We start from the raw sequence: 18,006 nt of genomic DNA on the forward strand, positions 1-18,006 counted from the left end.
GCTCCGGATGGCCAAGTGAATTGGCCCGCAGTGCGAAGCCGTCGAAGACGAAGATCTGTCTGGGGAGGAAGGTCTCACCCTGGACTGCATCGCTGTTGAAGATCGTAGAAGCCATCGGGCCTGACGGCGACGGCATAGAGGAACTCCCAATGAAAGCACCAATGTCGGTGTCAAAACCGGCGGATCTCGGGTAGGGGGTCCCGAACTGTGCATCTAGGCCGGATGGTAACAGGAGGCAAGGGACACAAATTTTTACCCAGGTTCGGGCCCTCTCGATGGAGGTAAAACCCTACGTCCTGCTTGATTAATATTGATGATATGGGTAGTACAAGAGTAGATCTACCACGAGATCAGAGAGGCTAAACCCTAGAAGCTAGCCTATGGTATGATTGTTGATGTGTCTGTTGTCCTACGGACTAAAACCCTTCGGTTTATATAGACACCGGATAGGGTTAGGGTTACATAGAGTCGGTTACAATGGTAGGAGATCTGAATATCCGTATCGCCAAGCTTGCCTTCCACGCCAAGGAAAGTCCCTTCCGGACATGGGACGAAGTCTTCAATCTTGTATCTTTATAGTCCCGGAGTCCGGCTGAAGGTATAGTCCGGCTATCCGAACACCTCCTAATCCAGGACTCCCTCACTGATCTTGTTGTGGAGAATCCATTATCACAGAACCCAGGTGGGTCAGCTATTCCTGAACTTGACATTGCTTGTGATGCTGGGCAATACACTTGAAAAGCTTGGAATTTAAATACTTGTAGATGTAGGTTGTTAGTCAGATACCCAGATCCGTCTCCGCCACACGCCTAGCAGTCGTGGTAATCGCCGCCACCTGCTGTGGCCTGCTCCACTGCGGAATGTGGTGCTCAGGTGAGCCGCCATATTCTTTCTTACCCCTAAGACGTAAGCATACTGCAGTAGTGTGAATTGTTCTGCAAGTGAATTTTCTTTTGTTTGCGTATGTTATCAGATTTGGTGCCCAGGTTGGAGCTTGCGAAGTCAATGATATATTCTGGATCTTGCTGTTTGATTTTGGCATCTGTGTTGCAAACCACGTGTTATAGGTACCATTTCAATCTCTTGGTTATTTCATATTGCACATAAACCGGGTGATGGGAGATGTACTGTACTAAGCGGTTGAATTGTCTGTGTTGACTGGGGACTATGTCGTTGCTGAAGTCTGTAGTCCAGTTCGACGGTCTCACCGTCTAGGTCAGGTATCCTTCAAGCCTTTAGAATGCTAAAAGCTTCAGAACTTTGTGTTACTTCCGTACTTTTGCTGAACTGAACTTATGTCAAGTACATCAACCAGAGCTTACTCTTAGATATTTTGTTTAAGTAAAATTTGCTCAAAGTGATTAAGGATATTGGGCCTCTGAAAGAAAAGTAAGAATCTATATTCCTAAGTAACTACAACAATTCAAGTGTGGTATTCTTGTTGCTTAATTTTCCAGTTAAGATATCTTTTTGATATAGTAATCATCATGTCTCCTGTATGATGCTTTTGCTGGAAGGTTTGCTTACTTTGATGTACATCTCTTTTTTTGGGATGTCATATTAGGTTAACTGGATTCCATCTGAATTCCTCTAAATCTCTCTAAAAAGGTCACCGACAAGGTGGTGTGGATTGAGGAGACGTAGAGATGGATGAGGGCGACGGAAGGAAGCAGTAGCAGCTCGATCCAGCAAGCAACAGCTGGCGCACTCCTAGGTTTGTTGCTCTTCCTCCCCCTCTTTCTTATATAGGTTTCCATCTAATGGCAGCTCTCTCTCCCTTTTCCATCTCTCAGTTTTGTAGATGGCGGAGCAACTTATCATACATACACATTGAAATTGATTCTATTATAAGCTTATTCACAGTTTTTCTTATTGATCCATCAAGGAATGGTTGTAATGAATATTTTATATGGCTACATCCAACTTATCAAGAGATCCTAATGTTATAGCATACACTCATATTAATGTATTTGATCCAAGACTGCGGATGAAACATGGCTGCTGAATGTGCTGAGACAACATAAGTGCGCATAAACCCGCCTCAGGAGGTTCCACCAGGTGACGCCCCAACCCCTAATACTGGATAATGATGAATGGAATCAGCCCATGGCGCGCCAATAGGGCTGTTGCTGGGCGACCTGATGCACTCCCACACGGCGCTGTTGCACTTGAACCCAGAGCCGAACCCGACCATCCACACACGGTCGCCCTTGCGCGTCCGTCTCTTGGCCTCGATGTATGCAAGCTCGTACCACAACGAGCTGCTGGACGTGTTCCCGAACCGGTGAAGCGTCATCCGTGATGGCTCGACGTCCTCGTCTGATAAGCATAAGCTAGTTTGCACCGCGTCGACCACTGCACGGCCACCAGAATGGATGCAGAAGTGCTGGAAGGCCGTGCGGAAATCTGGAACATACTGCTTGGTCTTTCTGTTGAGCACCTTCCGCGCAACGAACGACAGCGCAAAGAGCAGCTTCTCCGATGGTGGGAGGACCAGCGACCCTATTGCGACGATGTTTGCCTTGAGCGTCTCGCCGGCGATAGCCACGAGGTCCTTGGACAGGTTTATTCCCGTCTGTCCTTCGTCGTCCTCCTCCTGGTACGCGCACCGGTAAGCTCTGTCCTGCGCGGCGGTGAGCGTCCGCACGACGTGCGTGAGCCGGAACCGGGACGTAGACTTGGACGTCGATAGCAGCACCGCGGCCGCGCCCATGCGGAACAGGACGGCTGGCAGCAGCATCGCGCGGTTCTTCCCCGTGTAGTTGATGAGCGAGGTGGTCTCCGTGGACACCACCAGGGCGTGCGCGCCACGCGGCGCCGCCCGCAGGAGGTTCCTCGCGACCTCCATGGAGATCACCCCCGCGCTGCACCCCATCCCGGAGATGTGGGCGTCCCGGATGTCGCTTCGGAGCTTGTACTTGTTTATGATCATGTCGGTGAAGCTCGGCGTCGGGTTGAAGGCGGTGCAGTTGGTGACGATGATGTCGATCGCTCCGGGACTTATGCCCGTCTTGGCGAGCAGGTCGTCGATGGCTGCAAAGATGACCTGCTCCGCCTCGTCGCGGCTGTCGCTCAGGCTGCAGCGCGGGGGAATATTGTGCAAGGAAGGGTGGAGGTAGGTCTGGTCGCCGAGGCCCGAGCGCTCGAGCATGCGCGTCAAGAAGCGGAAGCTGCCATCGTCGAGGTACGGCATGTTGCGAGCGTTCTCGGTGAAGGAGCCCATGGATACGCGGCAATTGGGTTTCGGCCGGCAGCAAGCGTAGTCCACGAGGTACACGCTGCGAGGGCGGCGCATGAGGCAGAGGGTGGCCAAGGCGAACGGGAGGAAGACGGCCAGGAAGACGTGAACCTGCCGCAAGCCATGGAGCCGGATGAGCAGCTCGTCGGGGCCGAGTTGCGCGGCCTTGTGGAGAACGCCGACGGCTGTCGCCGGCACGACGACGACGGCGAGGAAGTTGTTCACAAGCAGCTGGTAGAGGGGTTTGAGGAGGTGCTTGTTGGGATGGAGTGGTGAGCCCCCCATGTTGCCGGAGTGGACGTGCCGATTTTTTTCTGGCTTTGATTCATCTGTGTTGAGGTGCTCGATCGAACTCGGGTCGTTTTAAAGCGCAGGGCGGTCCATGCGTGCAACTGTTTTGCGTCGTGCCTTTTGCGCTGTTGGCCGACACTGCCATTACAACGTCATGGAGGAAACATTCCGATCCGAAAGATCATAAGCATCTATTACATTCCAATGGCCCACCTAGAAATAAATGAAGCACATGCACGGTTCTTTGCAAATACTCTCTCCGTTTTTTTAGTCAAGGTTTAGTCAAAATCAAGCTTTGTAGAGTTTGACTAACTTTATATTAAAAAATATAAACATTCACAATATGAATTCAATATTATCAGATGCATCATGAAACATATTTTCATACTATATAGTTTTAGTTTTGTAGATGTTCATATTTTTCTATATAAATTTGGTCAAACTTTGTGTAGTTTGATTTTGACCAAATTTTATATGCGAAGTAAAAAAAAATGGAGGGAGTATTCCATCTTGTTAGAGTTCTCCTGGATGAAACTTGGGTCACGTAAAATATACAGAGCGGCAAGTTAATGAGGGAAACAGGGTCAAAAAGGAAAACAGCTCGTAGAGGTTTTTATTTTTTGAAGCGTCACCCGAGGGAGAGCTTCCTCACATGAATATATAAGAGCACTCCAACAGTGATCCTTAAATTTTCTTCCGCATGATTCAAACTTGGATCTCCTCCCATGGCGGAGCTGGGGGTATTCCTGGGTATTCCCTGGAATACCAAAGAATTTTGTGCAAAATTTTTTTTACTACATATATCAATATACGATGTAGACTTACTTGGCCCAGCCAATGGCCCAATGCCCAGCCCAAACACAGCAACGCAATGACGTGGGGCGCCAGACATGAGCGATCGGGTGTCTGGTCTCGCGCGTGAGTAGCAGACCAAAATCGAATCCCCTTTCCCCTTCCCCTAACCTAGCGCTAGCTGAGGCTCCGGCGGCGGCAGCGAGCGATTCTGGTCCGGCGGCCGGCCTTCTCCTCTCGCCTCTCCCTCAGTTCCTCCCCTCCACTCCGGCCATCTCCCTCCCCTCCCCAACTCCCCTCTCCTTCGTCCGGCCGTCTCCTCCGCGGCTCCGCCAAGCGCCAGAACGGCAGGCCGCCAGTCCGCCTCCGGCTTCCCCAGCGCGGCGGCTGCCGGCATCGCCCTCCGTCCAGCAGCAGCAGGCAGCAGGTCCGGCGACATCGTCGTCCAGCAGCAGCAGGCAGCAGGTCCAGCCTCGGTTCCTCACTTCCTCTGTTTCTTTCCCTCTGTTTCTAACAAATCTGTAGTTTATTCAGTGAGTGCTTGTAAATTTAAATATAGTAAACTGAAATTGCAATAACTTCCTTTACTATGTGATTCGTTTCTTGTTTACTATGAAAATTGAAGTGTTTGTCCCATGTACATTAGGCCATGCCACATTGTCCCTGTCACTGATTTCTATTTTGTTTATGTGATTGTCATGCAGATGAAGAAGAAGGGTGTTACCATATTTGAAATGTGGGACAAATCTTCAAAGACAAGGAAAATAACTCCTACATCCACACCAACTTCTCTTTCCGTTGAGGTCGAGAGCAATCTGCAGCTAGCACTAGTGCAAAGACATGACGAAGCTCCACAACCGGAGAGGGAGACAACTCCAATTGTAGAAGATGATGAAGCGGTCGATGAAGATGATGAATCAATGACCCAATTTGAAGCAGATTTGGCAGCTCTGGAATGTGATCCCGGCAAGCGACTTCCCATATCTTCATATCATGCCAATGACCAAGATAGAGTTAGAAGGAGATACATTGACTTGGGTGCTTGTCAACCAAAGGATCATAAGTTTGAGATCAGAGATTTTAGTGGACATCCCCGTCGCTTTTGCCCTACTTGGTTTAAGGATTATAAGTGGCTTGAGTATAGTGTGCAAGAAGAGGCTGCTTTCTGCTTTGTTTGCTACTTGTTCAAGGATAAAACAAAAAGTCCCGGAGGAGATGCATTCGTGAACGGTGGGTTTAATAATTGGAACTTGAAAGCTAGATTGAAGAGGCATATTGGTGCTGTTAGTAGTGCTCACGCTGAAGCTCAAGAAAAGTATGATATGTTCACTACACCTACAACATCAATTAGGGAGTCCATTGCTTCAAACACCACACAGTACAAGGTTCTATATAAGCTCCGTGTGACATGGACACTCAAGTGTTTAAGATTCCTATTGCACCAAGGTTTGGCATTTAGAGGACATGATGAAAGTGATGACTCACTAAATAAAGGAAATTTCCTTGAACTTTTAAATTGGCTAGCAAGAAACTTTGAAGAGGTTGATAGGGTGGTTCTAAAGAATGCTCCACAAAATTGTAAGATGACTTGCCATGATATACAACAAGAGTTAATCAAATGTTGTGCCCAGCTGACTACTAAACTAGTCATTGAAGATCTTGATGGTGGACATTTTGCAGTACTTGCAGATGAGTCTAGTGATATGTACCAGAATGAACAACTAGCTGGTTGCTTGCGTTATGTGGATAAGAAAGGAAGGACAGTTGTGAGATTTCTTGGTCTTGCCCATGTTGAAGACACTTCCTCTTTAACACTTAAAGCTGCAATTGAGGACATGCTTATGGCATACAATTTGAGCTTTGCAATGGTACGTGGGCAAGGATATGATGGGGCTAGTAATATGAAAGGTAATGCTAATGGCATGAAGAAACTAATGGCCTTCCAATACCCATTTCTTGTAGTGATACTCGTTGGGGCTCTCACTACAAGACTGTCAACCATGTTATCTCTATGTATCCGGCAATAAGGCGTGTTCTCATAAGGATTGCAAAAGAGTATAATGGCACAGAGGCAGTAGCAGCAATGACTATGTTGACATCATTTCGGACATTTGAATTTGTTTTCATGGCACACTTGATGCAAGAAATATTTGAATATACCGATGACTTGAGTAGAGCTTTGCAAAAAAAAAGATCAAGATATTGTTAATGCTATGGAGATTGTTGATCTCACAAAGCTGCACTTGCAATGCTTGCGAGAAGATGAAGGGTGGAATGATTTTCTTGAGAATGTCACTTCTTTTTTTGTAAAGCACAAGATCAAAGTTGTTGACATGGAGGCTCCTTACTATCCTGCTGGGAGACCAAGAAGAGGGTTCTTCAATGGCGCAAAGAATTACCAACGTTTCAAGGTTGAAATGTTTGTGGGTGTCATTGATAGGCAACTTCAAGAGCTGAATGCAAGATTTGATGAGGTAAACACTGAACTACTTACTTGCATGGCAGCATTCAGTCCACGTGATTCATTTGCTGCTTATGATAAAGAGAAGTTGGTTAGGCTTGCTAGAAAGTTTTATGCTAAGGATTTCACAAATGATGAATTGTCAAGACTTCCATGGCAATTAAGCATGTTCATTTCTCATGTGCGTAAGGATAAAAGGTTTAGCAAGTTGAAGAGTCTATGTGAGCTTTCAGTTTTGATGGTTGAGACAAGAAAGAATGAACAATATTATATTGTTTAAAAGCTTCTTAAGTTGGTTCTCATTCTTCCGGTAGCCACTGCTAGCGTTGAGAGGGTATTTTCCTCGAAGAAATACGTGAAGAATTCACTAAGAAACAAAATGGGTGATGAATATTTGAACAATTGCTTGGTTACATTCGTTGAGAGAGAATTCTTCGGGCAAGTGAAAGATGAGGATGTCATCAATCTCTTCCAGAAAGGGGATCGTAAAGTTATATTGTAATTTCCTTTGCTATTTGTAATTTTTCTTAATTGTTAGAGATATTGCCACAATGATATTTTGCTACTATTATCGATGTATGGTCATTGAGTCATTAATATTATCATCTTGTTGTACATTTATTGTTCTATTGTGTTGCTTTGGCATAAAAAAATTAAAAGAATACCTAGCAGCAAATTCCTGGCTCTGCCACTGATCTCCTCATTGTGGAGTAGCGAAGCAAACCACTCTACAAGCACAAGGGCTATCAGATCTGGAAAAGATTATAGCAGACACAAACTTTATGATCCTTTGCTTTGACATCATAGAGGAATTCAGGGCTTTAACATTGGAAGAATCTAATGGCAGAGACATCCTCAAGCCACGTCTCGAAAGCATTCTAGACCACCAAAGACAATACTGGAAATAAAGAGCAACTATTAGGCAGATCAAAGTGGGGGAAGCAAATAATAAATACTTTCAAGCCAAAGCTACAATTAAATTCAGAAATAATTGCATAGCAATGTTGAAAGAGATGAACATGGACATGAACACCATGATCACCATGCCAGGCAGCAATCTTATACAGAGTATTCAAGGACAGGTTGGGGACATATGTTCCAACTACAAACCCACTCCAACAGTATCACCTGTTACAACCTTTCGATGATCTATCTGAATTGGAAGCTCCATTCACTAAGGAAGAGATTGACAGAGTCATCACAAATGCCTGCAGATAAATCCCCTGGATCAGATAGTTTCAATGCAGCCTTAAAAACTGCTGGGATATCATTGCCACAGATTTCTATAAGCTCATTGAGGATTTTCACTCTGGTCAAGTGAATATACAGAGTATCAATTACTCCTTCATAACCCTCATTCCCAAGAAGGAATCCACCTCAAGCCCAGCTGAATTCAGGCCTATCTCATTGTTGAACTGCACTCTCAAGATCATTACTAAATTGCTGGCCAACAGATTACAAAAGTACATTCTCAAAATGGTTCACAAGAATCAATATGGTTTCTTCAATAACAGATGCATCCAAGATTGTTTAGCTTGGTCTTATGAATACATCCACCAATGTCATCAGAGTAAAAAGGAAATCGTACTCCTTAAATTGGACTTTGAAAAGGCATTTTACATGTTAAACCATGACACTATAATTGAGATACTGCAAGCCAAAGGTTTTGGAGCCAAATGGATTCAGTGGATTAAAATGATATATAGCACTGGTTTCTCCTCTGTCCTACTCAATGGAGTTACAGGAAAACAATTTCTATGTAAGAAAGGAGTGAGGCAAGGAGATCCATTATCACCTCTCATCTTTGTGATTGCTGCTGATTTGCTTCAATCTATTTTTAATGAAGCCTACCAGACTGCCATGATAGAAGCTCCACTCATCCACAACTCTTGTCCAGACTACCCCATTATTCAATATGCAGATGATACCATGCTAGTGGCAAAGGCTGATACCAGACAGATCCAGCACATCAAAAACTTACTCTTGCATTATGCTCATTACACTGAGCTCAGGGTGAACTATGCAAAGTCTATACTGATCTCAATCAACACACCTGCTGAGAATATGAATGAACTCTCCAACCTTCTTGGCTGCAAGATTGGTACACTACCCCACACTAATCTTGGTCAGCCTCTCTGTCTTACCAAACCTAGAGTGGAGGACTTTGTGCCTATGATGAACAAAATAGAAAATATATTTGTGAGTTGCTCAACCATGCTTTCTTCTGGTGACAAATTGACCCTCATTAAGTCTATTTTCACAAGCATGCCCATCTTCTCCATGTGTACATTGATGATTCCCAAAGCAGTCATTAAGCAAATCAACTCCTACCTTATGAACTATTTCTAGAGAAAATATGGCACCCAGGACAGAGGAAATGTTCTAATTTCCTAGGATAAAGTCAGCAGGCCCAAAGATCATGGATGTCTAGGTGTCCTAGACCTACACACACACACAAACAACAAGGCATTTCTCATCAAGTTCCTCCATAAATTTTTCAATAAGGCTGATACTCCTTGGGTGAACATTATTTGGGAGAAGCACTACCTAGACAGATTACCCGGGGAACAAAAGGTGGGATCATTCTGGTGGAGGTCTATACTCAAGCTGCTACCAATTTTCAAGCAACACACTATATGTAAAGTAGGAAGAGGGGACTCTGCTTATTTCTGGTCTGACTATTGGCATGAATTACCACTCTATACCAAATACCCTGAGCTGCACTCATTTGTTATTAATCAAGATACCTCACTGCGCAGAGTTATGCAACACAATGACATAAGCCAGCTATTCCATAGACCACTATCTCAGCAAGCCTTTGAAAAATTCACTTCTTTACAAGCTTTCCTTAACAATAGAGCTATTACAGCAGAGCAGGATAACTGGACTTATGCATGGTTAGCACCCAAATATTCATCCATGAAAATGTACAAATCAATTAAAGGGGAAGGCACAACACACAATATCTTCAGACATTTATGGATAACAACATGTAGGCTCAGGCACAAGATTTTCTTTTGGCTATTAATCTGTGTGATAGAATAAGCACAAGGAATCTAATTCATAGAAAAAGCATGTATCTGTAGGATTAAAATTGCGCAATGTGTTCAGAAGCCACTTAGGAAATAGTAACCCATCTCTTTTGGGATTGCCAATCTGCCTTGAGGTGCTGAAGTTCCATCACTCCTAGTAAACAAAGAGGCATCTTAGTATATGATGAAGTTCGATGAAGTTCACCTGATCATGAACAAACTTCCATCGGACATTACTCTGGATATTGTTATCATGGGATGCTGGGGCATTTAGATGAGCATAAATGATAAAATCTTCAGAATGGCAACACACACACAAGATACTTGGAAGTATTATCTAAAAGAGGGTCTCCAAGCTACATAACTTCAAGCTAAAGCATCCAAAGCTGAAAAGATCCACTCCTGGATAGAAAGAACCTCTAATTTAATTATGTCAATCCCTAGATAAGGCATTGGTTGATTAATACTTTTCTCTTTCAATTTGTCTTTGTACAACTATTATATTTAATGATTATATACTATAAAACAATTGTTCTATGGTTTCGGCTCAAAAAACAATTTCTTCCACATCCGTCCGCGGCAAGGGGACAAGTCCGTGGGCACGGATGTGGGAGGCCGCCATACAATGCTATCATGTATATGTCCCTTGGTAAAGAGCAATTTAAAATTCAAGTAGAGTCTGATCCACTGAAAGCACAAGTGCTCCCTGTGTGGTTTTGGTAATTAATGTCAACATATCTCTTGTTGGACTAATGTTTTTATCTAGTGTATTTTAGATAAGTTCAACACATGGAGTGGCGTGGACAAGAAGATGTGGAACCCCTTCAAAATGCTAAGGACAAAAGATTGGCTCAAGATCTAAAGCTCAAGACTCTACATTTTGCTTTTAGTGATCCAAGACAACATTGATTCCATAGGAAAGCCAATACTATTAAAAGGGGATAGGTGTTGCTTGATGGCTTGCTTGCTCAACGTGCTTAGTGATATGCTCCAAAGCCCTCAACCACTTTATCATATCCACATATGTCCCAAACCAAAAGTCAAACTCGGCCCCACCAAAGTTTTCCATCCGGCACCACCGAGTTCTCTTGACATAGCCATTGGCACAAACCCTAATCAATTCGGTCACACCAATGGGATATCGGTCTCACCGAGATGGGCTTGCAAACTCTCTATTGCCTATTGCAATAATCTTAGTCTCACCGAGATATGCAATCGGTCCCACCGAGTTTGCTTGACCAACTCTCTGTTTTGCTTATTACCCAAATCGGTCCCACCGAATTTGTGTAATCGGTCAAACCGAGATGAGGTTTTACCCTAACCCTAGCACATCGGTCCCACCGAGTTGATCATGTCGGTCCCACCGAAAAGCCTAACGGTCACATTATGAACTGAATCGGTCCGACCGAGTTTCACGATTCGGTCTCACCGAGTTTGGTCAATTGTGTGTAATGGTAAGATTTTGTGTGGAGGCTATATATACCCCTCCACCCACTCTTCATTAATGGAGAGAGCCATCAGAACGTACATTTTCTGAGAGAACCACCTACAGTTGTGTTGAGGTCAAGATGTTCCACTCCAACCACATAAATCTTGATCTCTAGCCATCTCCAAGTTGCTTTCCACTCAAATAATCTTTCCACCAAATCCAAATCAGTGAGAGAGAGTTGAGTGTTGGGGAGACTATCATTTGAAGCACAAGAGCAAGGAGTTCATCATCAACACACCATCTATTACCTTTTGGAGAGTGGCGTCTCCTAGATTGGTTAGGTGTCACTTGGGAGCTTCCGTCAAGATTGTGGAGTTGAACCAAGGAGTTTGTACAGGCAAGGAGATCGCCTACTTCGTGAAGATCTACCCTAGTGAGGCAAGTCCTTCGTGGGCGATGGCCATGGTGGGATAGACAAGGTTGCTTCTTCATGGACCCTTCGTGGGTGGAGCCCTCCATGGACTCACGCAACCGTTACCCTTCGTGGGTTGAAGTCTCCATCAACGTGGATGTACGATAGCACCACCTATTGGAACCACGCCAAAAATCTTCGTGCCTCCAATTGCGTTTGCACACTCCAATCCCATCCCTTTACATTCTCACAAATTGCAGGCTTTACTTTCCACTTCTTATATACTCTTGTCATGCTTGCTTGATATGTATTGTGAATGTTTAAACTTGTGGTAAAACTCCACTTCAACTTGAAGAAATTAAAAACTACACCTTTTTCTTGTTAAGAGTCTATTCACCCCCCTCTAGACACCTCTTCTCGATCCTTTTAATTGGTATCAGAGCATTGGTCTCCATTTCTTTGGTTTAAACACCTTTGGAGGAAGATGGATGAGTCTACGTTGAGGAGTCTTATACGTAGAGTGCCCATTCTTGATGGAGAGTACTTTCATGAGTGGAAAATTGAGATGCTTGAGATTTTCAATGAATATCATTTGAACAAGTACATTACTAGCCCTTGTGCACCTCATGTTGATCCTTTGCATCCTACCCTTGATGAGTCTATTGACATGATCCGTAATCTTAGAACCGTCAATTTAATCACTGGAGGTTTGCCTAGAAACTTGCTTGCTAGCTTGCCTGCTCTTGATTATGCCTACACCATATGGAGATTCCTTGAGGAACGATTTCCAAACTATTCCTTGAAAAACTTAGATGAGATCCTTCATAAGTCTATTGCCTTGAGTAAGATGAGTTCCAATGATCCCGAATTTGGCAATTGTATATTTGAGCTTACTAATCTTATGAGTGCCAAAGGAGATGTTGGAATCATTAGCAATATCATCTCCGAAGCCATTAGAATTCATAAAGATGACTATTGTGATGACCATTTATCTAATAAATTGCCCTCTCTAGGAATTGATCCATCACAAGACAACGTTGAACATGGATACTTTGATGAGGATGATGATAGTGACCTTGATCTCGATGAGTCTATGAGACACTTTGGTCTTATGGCAAATCTTCGCGGCTACATGGCTGGAGGAAAGGAATGGGTCCTTGATAGTGGATATACCGATCATATGACCGAAGACAAGGATATGTTTCGTGAGCTTGCTGAAAATAATGGCCCTCGAAAGTATGTCACTTTTGGTGATAACTCAAAGGTTAAGGTGGTTGGCCTTGGTAAGGTGGCTGTCGGTGTCAAAACCGGCGGATCTCGGGTAGGGGGTCCCGAACTGTGCGTCTAAGGTCGATGGTAACATGAGACAAGGGATACAATGTTTTACCCAGGTTCGGGCCCTCTCTATGGAGGTAATACCCTATGTCCTGCTTGATTGATATTGATGAATACGAGTATTACAAGAGTTGATCTACCTCGAGATTGTAATGGCTAAACCCTAGAGGTCTAGCTGGTATGGCTATGGTAATGAATATCTGCCCCTCCGGACTAAGTCCTATGATTTATATAAGCACCGGGAGGATCTAGGGTTACACAAAGTCGGTTACAAAGAAAGGAATCTACATGTCCGGTTGCCAAGCTTGCCTTCCATGCCAAGGAGAGTCCCATTCGGACATGGGTGCAGTCTTCGGTCTTTGTATCTTCATAGGCCATCAGTCCGACCCATGGCTAACAGGCCAGACGCCCGAGGACCCCTTAGTCCAGGACTCCCTCAGTAGCCCCTGAACCTGGCTTCAATGACAAGGTATCCGACGCGTAGATCTGTCTTTGGCATTGCAAGGCGTGTTCCTCCTTCCGAACTCCAAAACAGTCTTCGAACGCACCGATGTGTCCGGACCTGTAACTCACATCACACACAACCATAGATAGAATATAATATTTCACAAAATCCAATCTGCTGACAACTTTTTTTACAACATGACATCATGTCTGCCCGGTCACTATATCGAACGGTTTTGTCTGCCATCCCGTGTTTCGAGATGCGATTTCCGTTGGCATGTCTTGTCAAAGCAGAGATCGTGTCCCCTTATTGCGGGATTCTCATCTATACGGGCATTGGTAACCCAACCGTGCCGTTTACACAGCCCTTGGGAGCAGGCGGATTTTAAGGCGAGTGGGGAGGCGTTCAATATTTATTGCCTTTATAAGGAGATAAGAATCCCTTTTCTTCACCCACGCCTCCTCTCTTCCTCTGCACTTCCACTCTTGAGCTCCAGTGCCCAAGTTATCGTCTTCTCCGTCTCGAGCAAGCACTCAACCATGTCCGGATCCGGAGGTCAAGGCAAGTGGATGGCCTCCTCCGTCCAGCAGGAGGACATCGCGAGCTTCGGGCGGCCGGGTACCTGGTGAAGGGAATCGCCCACCGCCTTCCGACCCAGGGACAAATCGTTCCCACGCCGAAGCCCAACGAGAGGGTAGTATTCATCCCTCATTTCCTCCGCGGGTTAGGATTTCCGCTCCACCCCTTCGTTCGCGGGCTGATGTTCTACTACGGGATAGATTTCCATGATCTATCCCCGAACTCCCTTCTCAACATCTCGGCGTTCATCGTCGTGTGTAAGGCCTTCCTTCCCATCCAACCCCACTTCGGGCTGTGGCTCAAGGTCTTCAACGTGAAGCCGAATGTGGTGGATGGCCAGCACGCGGAGTGCGGAGGCGCCATGGTTAGCAAGCTGGCCAATGTCTCCTGGCCGAAAGGCACTTTCGTGGAGACTGTAAAAGAATGGAAGAAACATTGGTTCTATATCACAGAGCCCCGCGGCACCACCTGGGCCGCAACTGCCGAATTCAACTCTGGCGCTCCCATGCGACTCACCCCCTGGGTCGAGAAGGGCCCGAACTGGTGTTTGTCAGACGAGCTGACAGCGGTGCAGACACGCATTCAAAGCATGGTGGATAGAGATATCAAACTCGTCGATATAATCCAGGTGATGCTAGTTCGACGAATTCTTCCATGCCAAAGTCGAAGCCGCCCTCTCTGGGAGTTCAATCCGAAGAAGCACTATACCCTGAAGAGGCTCTTCGAAACCACTCACAAAGATGCCTGGAGGTTGCTTTTTAAGGGCAATGAAACACCGCCGGCCACAGATTCGGACCGCGGGCATGACATCAACCACCTCGCCAACGAGGTATATTATTCTTACTACATCCCTTACTTTGCTTTTTTCAAGGATGAGGTCTAAGCCTTTGTTATCATGTCTTCTTCAGGAGTGGACGGAGAAGGCGAAGCTGATCCAATGTTCAGCTCCGCTTCCGAAAGAACCAGTCATCCCGCCTTTAGCAAAGATGCTTGTGCCGGCGCCCTATAAGGCGCCGGAGAAGAAGGCCGCCGGGAAAGCCAAGGGGGTCCGAAGTGGCCCCCGCCGCAGGGGCGCTTCGGACGCGACGTCTGAAGATAAGACCCGCTCCTCTGCCGCCGAAGACGATGATGATGATGATGAGGAGGAGAACAACCCTCCCCCTGATGAGGGAAGGAAGAAGAGGGCGGCTTCAGCGAATCGGGAGGCGGAGACGTCCAAGAAAGGGAAGAGATCCCTTGCGGATAACACTTCATGGGACGTCGACAATAGTCCGGAGAGATGCCCCCGCGCTAATCCTCGGGACGCATCGTAAGTGCTAAAACACATATCCGTCCATAAACCAAGGCTTTCATCTTCGTTGTATTGATATAATTAGTTATGCTATTGCAGTCCAGCCCACGACAGTTCCTAGCGATCCTCATCACGAGGTTCACTGGACTCAAAGGCGATGGCCAGCGATTCACCGCCGGCCGCTCACTCCCCGAAAGCCAAGGACGATGCGGAGGTGCTGTCCCGAAGGACTGTTCCAGGCGGGGGGAGAGGCTCAGGAGGCGCCAGAAGGCAAAACCCCCATCGCCGGACACCAGGGGGAGTCAATCCCCATGGAGACTGGCGGGGAGGGCCGTATTCAGTTCGACCCTCAGCTGGACTCGATTCCGGAGTCTGATGCGGCTCCGGAATCCGGCATGCAACCTCCTTTGAAAGAAGGGGCGATGCCTGTTCCCCCGGTGACCCCTGTCCAACTAGGGGCACTAGATAATCTACTGGAAGCGCCGCGAGGCGCTTCCATTGTGGACGAGCATCGTGTCCTTATGGGCACGGTAATTGAAAGGGTTCAGTCCACCAAGAGCGGACTAACCGAAGCCTGCAACAGCCTTTTGACAGGTTTTGAGGTAAGTGGCATAAAAAGGAGAAAATCCCAATATAGAAAGTAGCCACTGAGACACTGTCCGGTGTTCGGAAGAAAAACCCGGACAGAGGATCAATCTCCTATTGCAAGAAACTAACTAAATTTGTCTAAAATATATGCACATGCGTCGCTGTTAGCCGCGGCCTCGCATATTGCCGAAGTCTCCAGACTGAAGTAGAAACTGGCGGAGGCCGAGGAGGAGCTGGGCCAGGTGAAGAGGCAGCTCCAGGAAAAACAAGGTAAGTGATAACCTGTTATGTATTCGAAAAAGGGAAAATGATATGCAATGACCGAAATGACATGATGTGTACAGAGGCGACGATCGAGGTCGAGGCCCTGAAAACGTCCTTGGTCGAGGCCGAGGGGAAGGATGTAAAGGAGCAGGCCACCCGTAAGAGGCTCAAGGCTCGGGTTAACGAAGTTCAACACGAGCTCCAAGACGTGGTGAGGAAGTGCGAGACCTTGGAGCACAATGCGTCGGCTCAAGAGGCCGAACTCGCGAATGCTCGTAAGAGTGCGGAGTCGGCCCAGAGTGAAGCCCAGGGCGCCCTCCAGGAGACCTAGGAGGCCAGGAAGATCGCGGCGGGTAAGGCATTCAATATGCAAAGCAAGAATGTGAAGAGGAAATATCTTCTACTGACCCGAATTCGAAGTTCTCCAGGGGATTTTGTTGATCTACCACACAGTGTGACCGACGTTACAGAGTTCTTCCGAGCCGAAGAAGGGGGCTCCCCAAAGAAGTTGTTCTGGTTGCAATATCTTGCGCCGGATCAGCTAAAACAGCTGGTCGAGCTGCACAGGGTGGCCAAACTGGCCATGAAGGATTTAATAATCCAGTTGTGGCCAGCCGAAGCTATACCCAACAGTTACTTCGGCCTCGTGAAGAGGCTGTTTGATGCATGTCCTCGTCTGGACGGCATTAAGCGGTCCATCTGCATTGAAGGCGCGCGTCTGGCCTTCTCCTATGTCAAGGTCTGGTGGGTGAAGATGGACGCCATCAAGTTGGCGACCGAGGGGCCGTCAGAGGGCAAGGAGCACCACACACCCGAGCGATACTTTGGCGATGTCTTGTAAGGGTCCTGTATTGTTGCGGATCATTGTGCGAAAGACACTATCTTTGAATGAATGTATTCGAGCTCCCTCTGCCTTGTATGATGAAACAAAGTGTTTATGCAATATAATGCTTGTTATGTTTTTAAATTTTTACTACCTGTGCGGCCGTGTTGTATGAAATCTGAGGGTTAACCAGTGGTCAGCTTCTGCCCCCATGTAGGTAGTACGGGGGTGTTCGGGATGGAATCTAAACAATCTTGATCCAATTAGATGGTCCTTGAAGGAGTTGTTTTGTAACATCCCAAATTTTCAATTTGGAATGTTATACATAGATCATTCATGCATATCATATTTTATTGCATTTCATTTCTCGATCCTCGAAAACCTAAACAACTCAAGGACCCTCGGAGAGAGTTGGGGATTTCTTTGTTTTCATATTTGAATTTTATCAAATATTGAAACGAGGATTTTGGTTTTAATTATTTTTCTCTCCGAAAATATTTCATATCAAAATATATGGGAGGAGATAATATGACTTCTCCAAAATAAATGAAATATTGGAGGAAAAATATTAAAACCAAATATTTGATTTTATCCGGAGTTTATTGCTATTTTATTTGAATTAGAAAAATTGCACGTTTTTCAAAGTTGCATTTTAGGGCCAAGAAAATATTCATCTTGTTCTAAATATTTTATTTAGACGCTAAAAATTTGTTTTGGCATTTTTAGATTTTTTATTTTATTTTCTAGGATTTTATTTAATTTTCGGCGAAATTATTATTTAAAAAAAACCCCGCGCCCGACTGGGCCGAAGCCCAGCCGAGTCAGGCCGGCCGCCACCGCCTTCCCTCGCGCGCCCGTGCCCGCACCGGACTCCGCCAGAGTCCGGGAGTCCGCCACCGCCCCGGTTACCCCTTCCCCAAGCCGGCTCCGCCCCCCCTTTATATGCCGCCCCACCCCGCCGCCACCACCCCGTCCCGCCCGCCGCCCGCAGCCGCAGCAGCAGCTGTCGCCGCCGCCTGCCGCCTG

At 46.2% G+C, this 18,006-nt stretch overlaps 1 protein-coding gene across 1 annotated transcript; it reads right to left on the minus strand.

The window, feature by feature from the left end:
• Positions 1 to 1,896: 1,896 nt before the first annotated feature.
• Positions 1,897 to 3,557, minus strand: LOC119330914 (3-ketoacyl-CoA synthase 6-like). Its single transcript, XM_037604050.1, has one exon. The coding sequence runs from the start codon at positions 3,521 to 3,523 to the stop codon at positions 2,042 to 2,044; it is 1,482 nt and encodes a 493-aa protein (XP_037459947.1). The 5' UTR covers positions 3,524 to 3,557; the 3' UTR covers positions 1,897 to 2,041.
• Positions 3,558 to 18,006: the final 14,449 nt, after the last annotated feature.

This window comes from Triticum dicoccoides, chromosome 7A, assembly GCF_002162155.2.
Source record: "Triticum dicoccoides isolate Atlit2015 ecotype Zavitan chromosome 7A, WEW_v2.0, whole genome shotgun sequence".
In the NCBI taxonomy this organism is placed as follows: Eukaryota; Viridiplantae; Streptophyta; class Magnoliopsida; order Poales; family Poaceae; genus Triticum; species Triticum dicoccoides.

Excerpts from the sequence above, each read along its gene's own strand:
- LOC119330914 (XM_037604050.1), bottom strand. The coding sequence starts at position 3,523 with ATGGGGGGCTCACCACTCCATCCCAACAAGCACCTCCTCAAACCCCTC.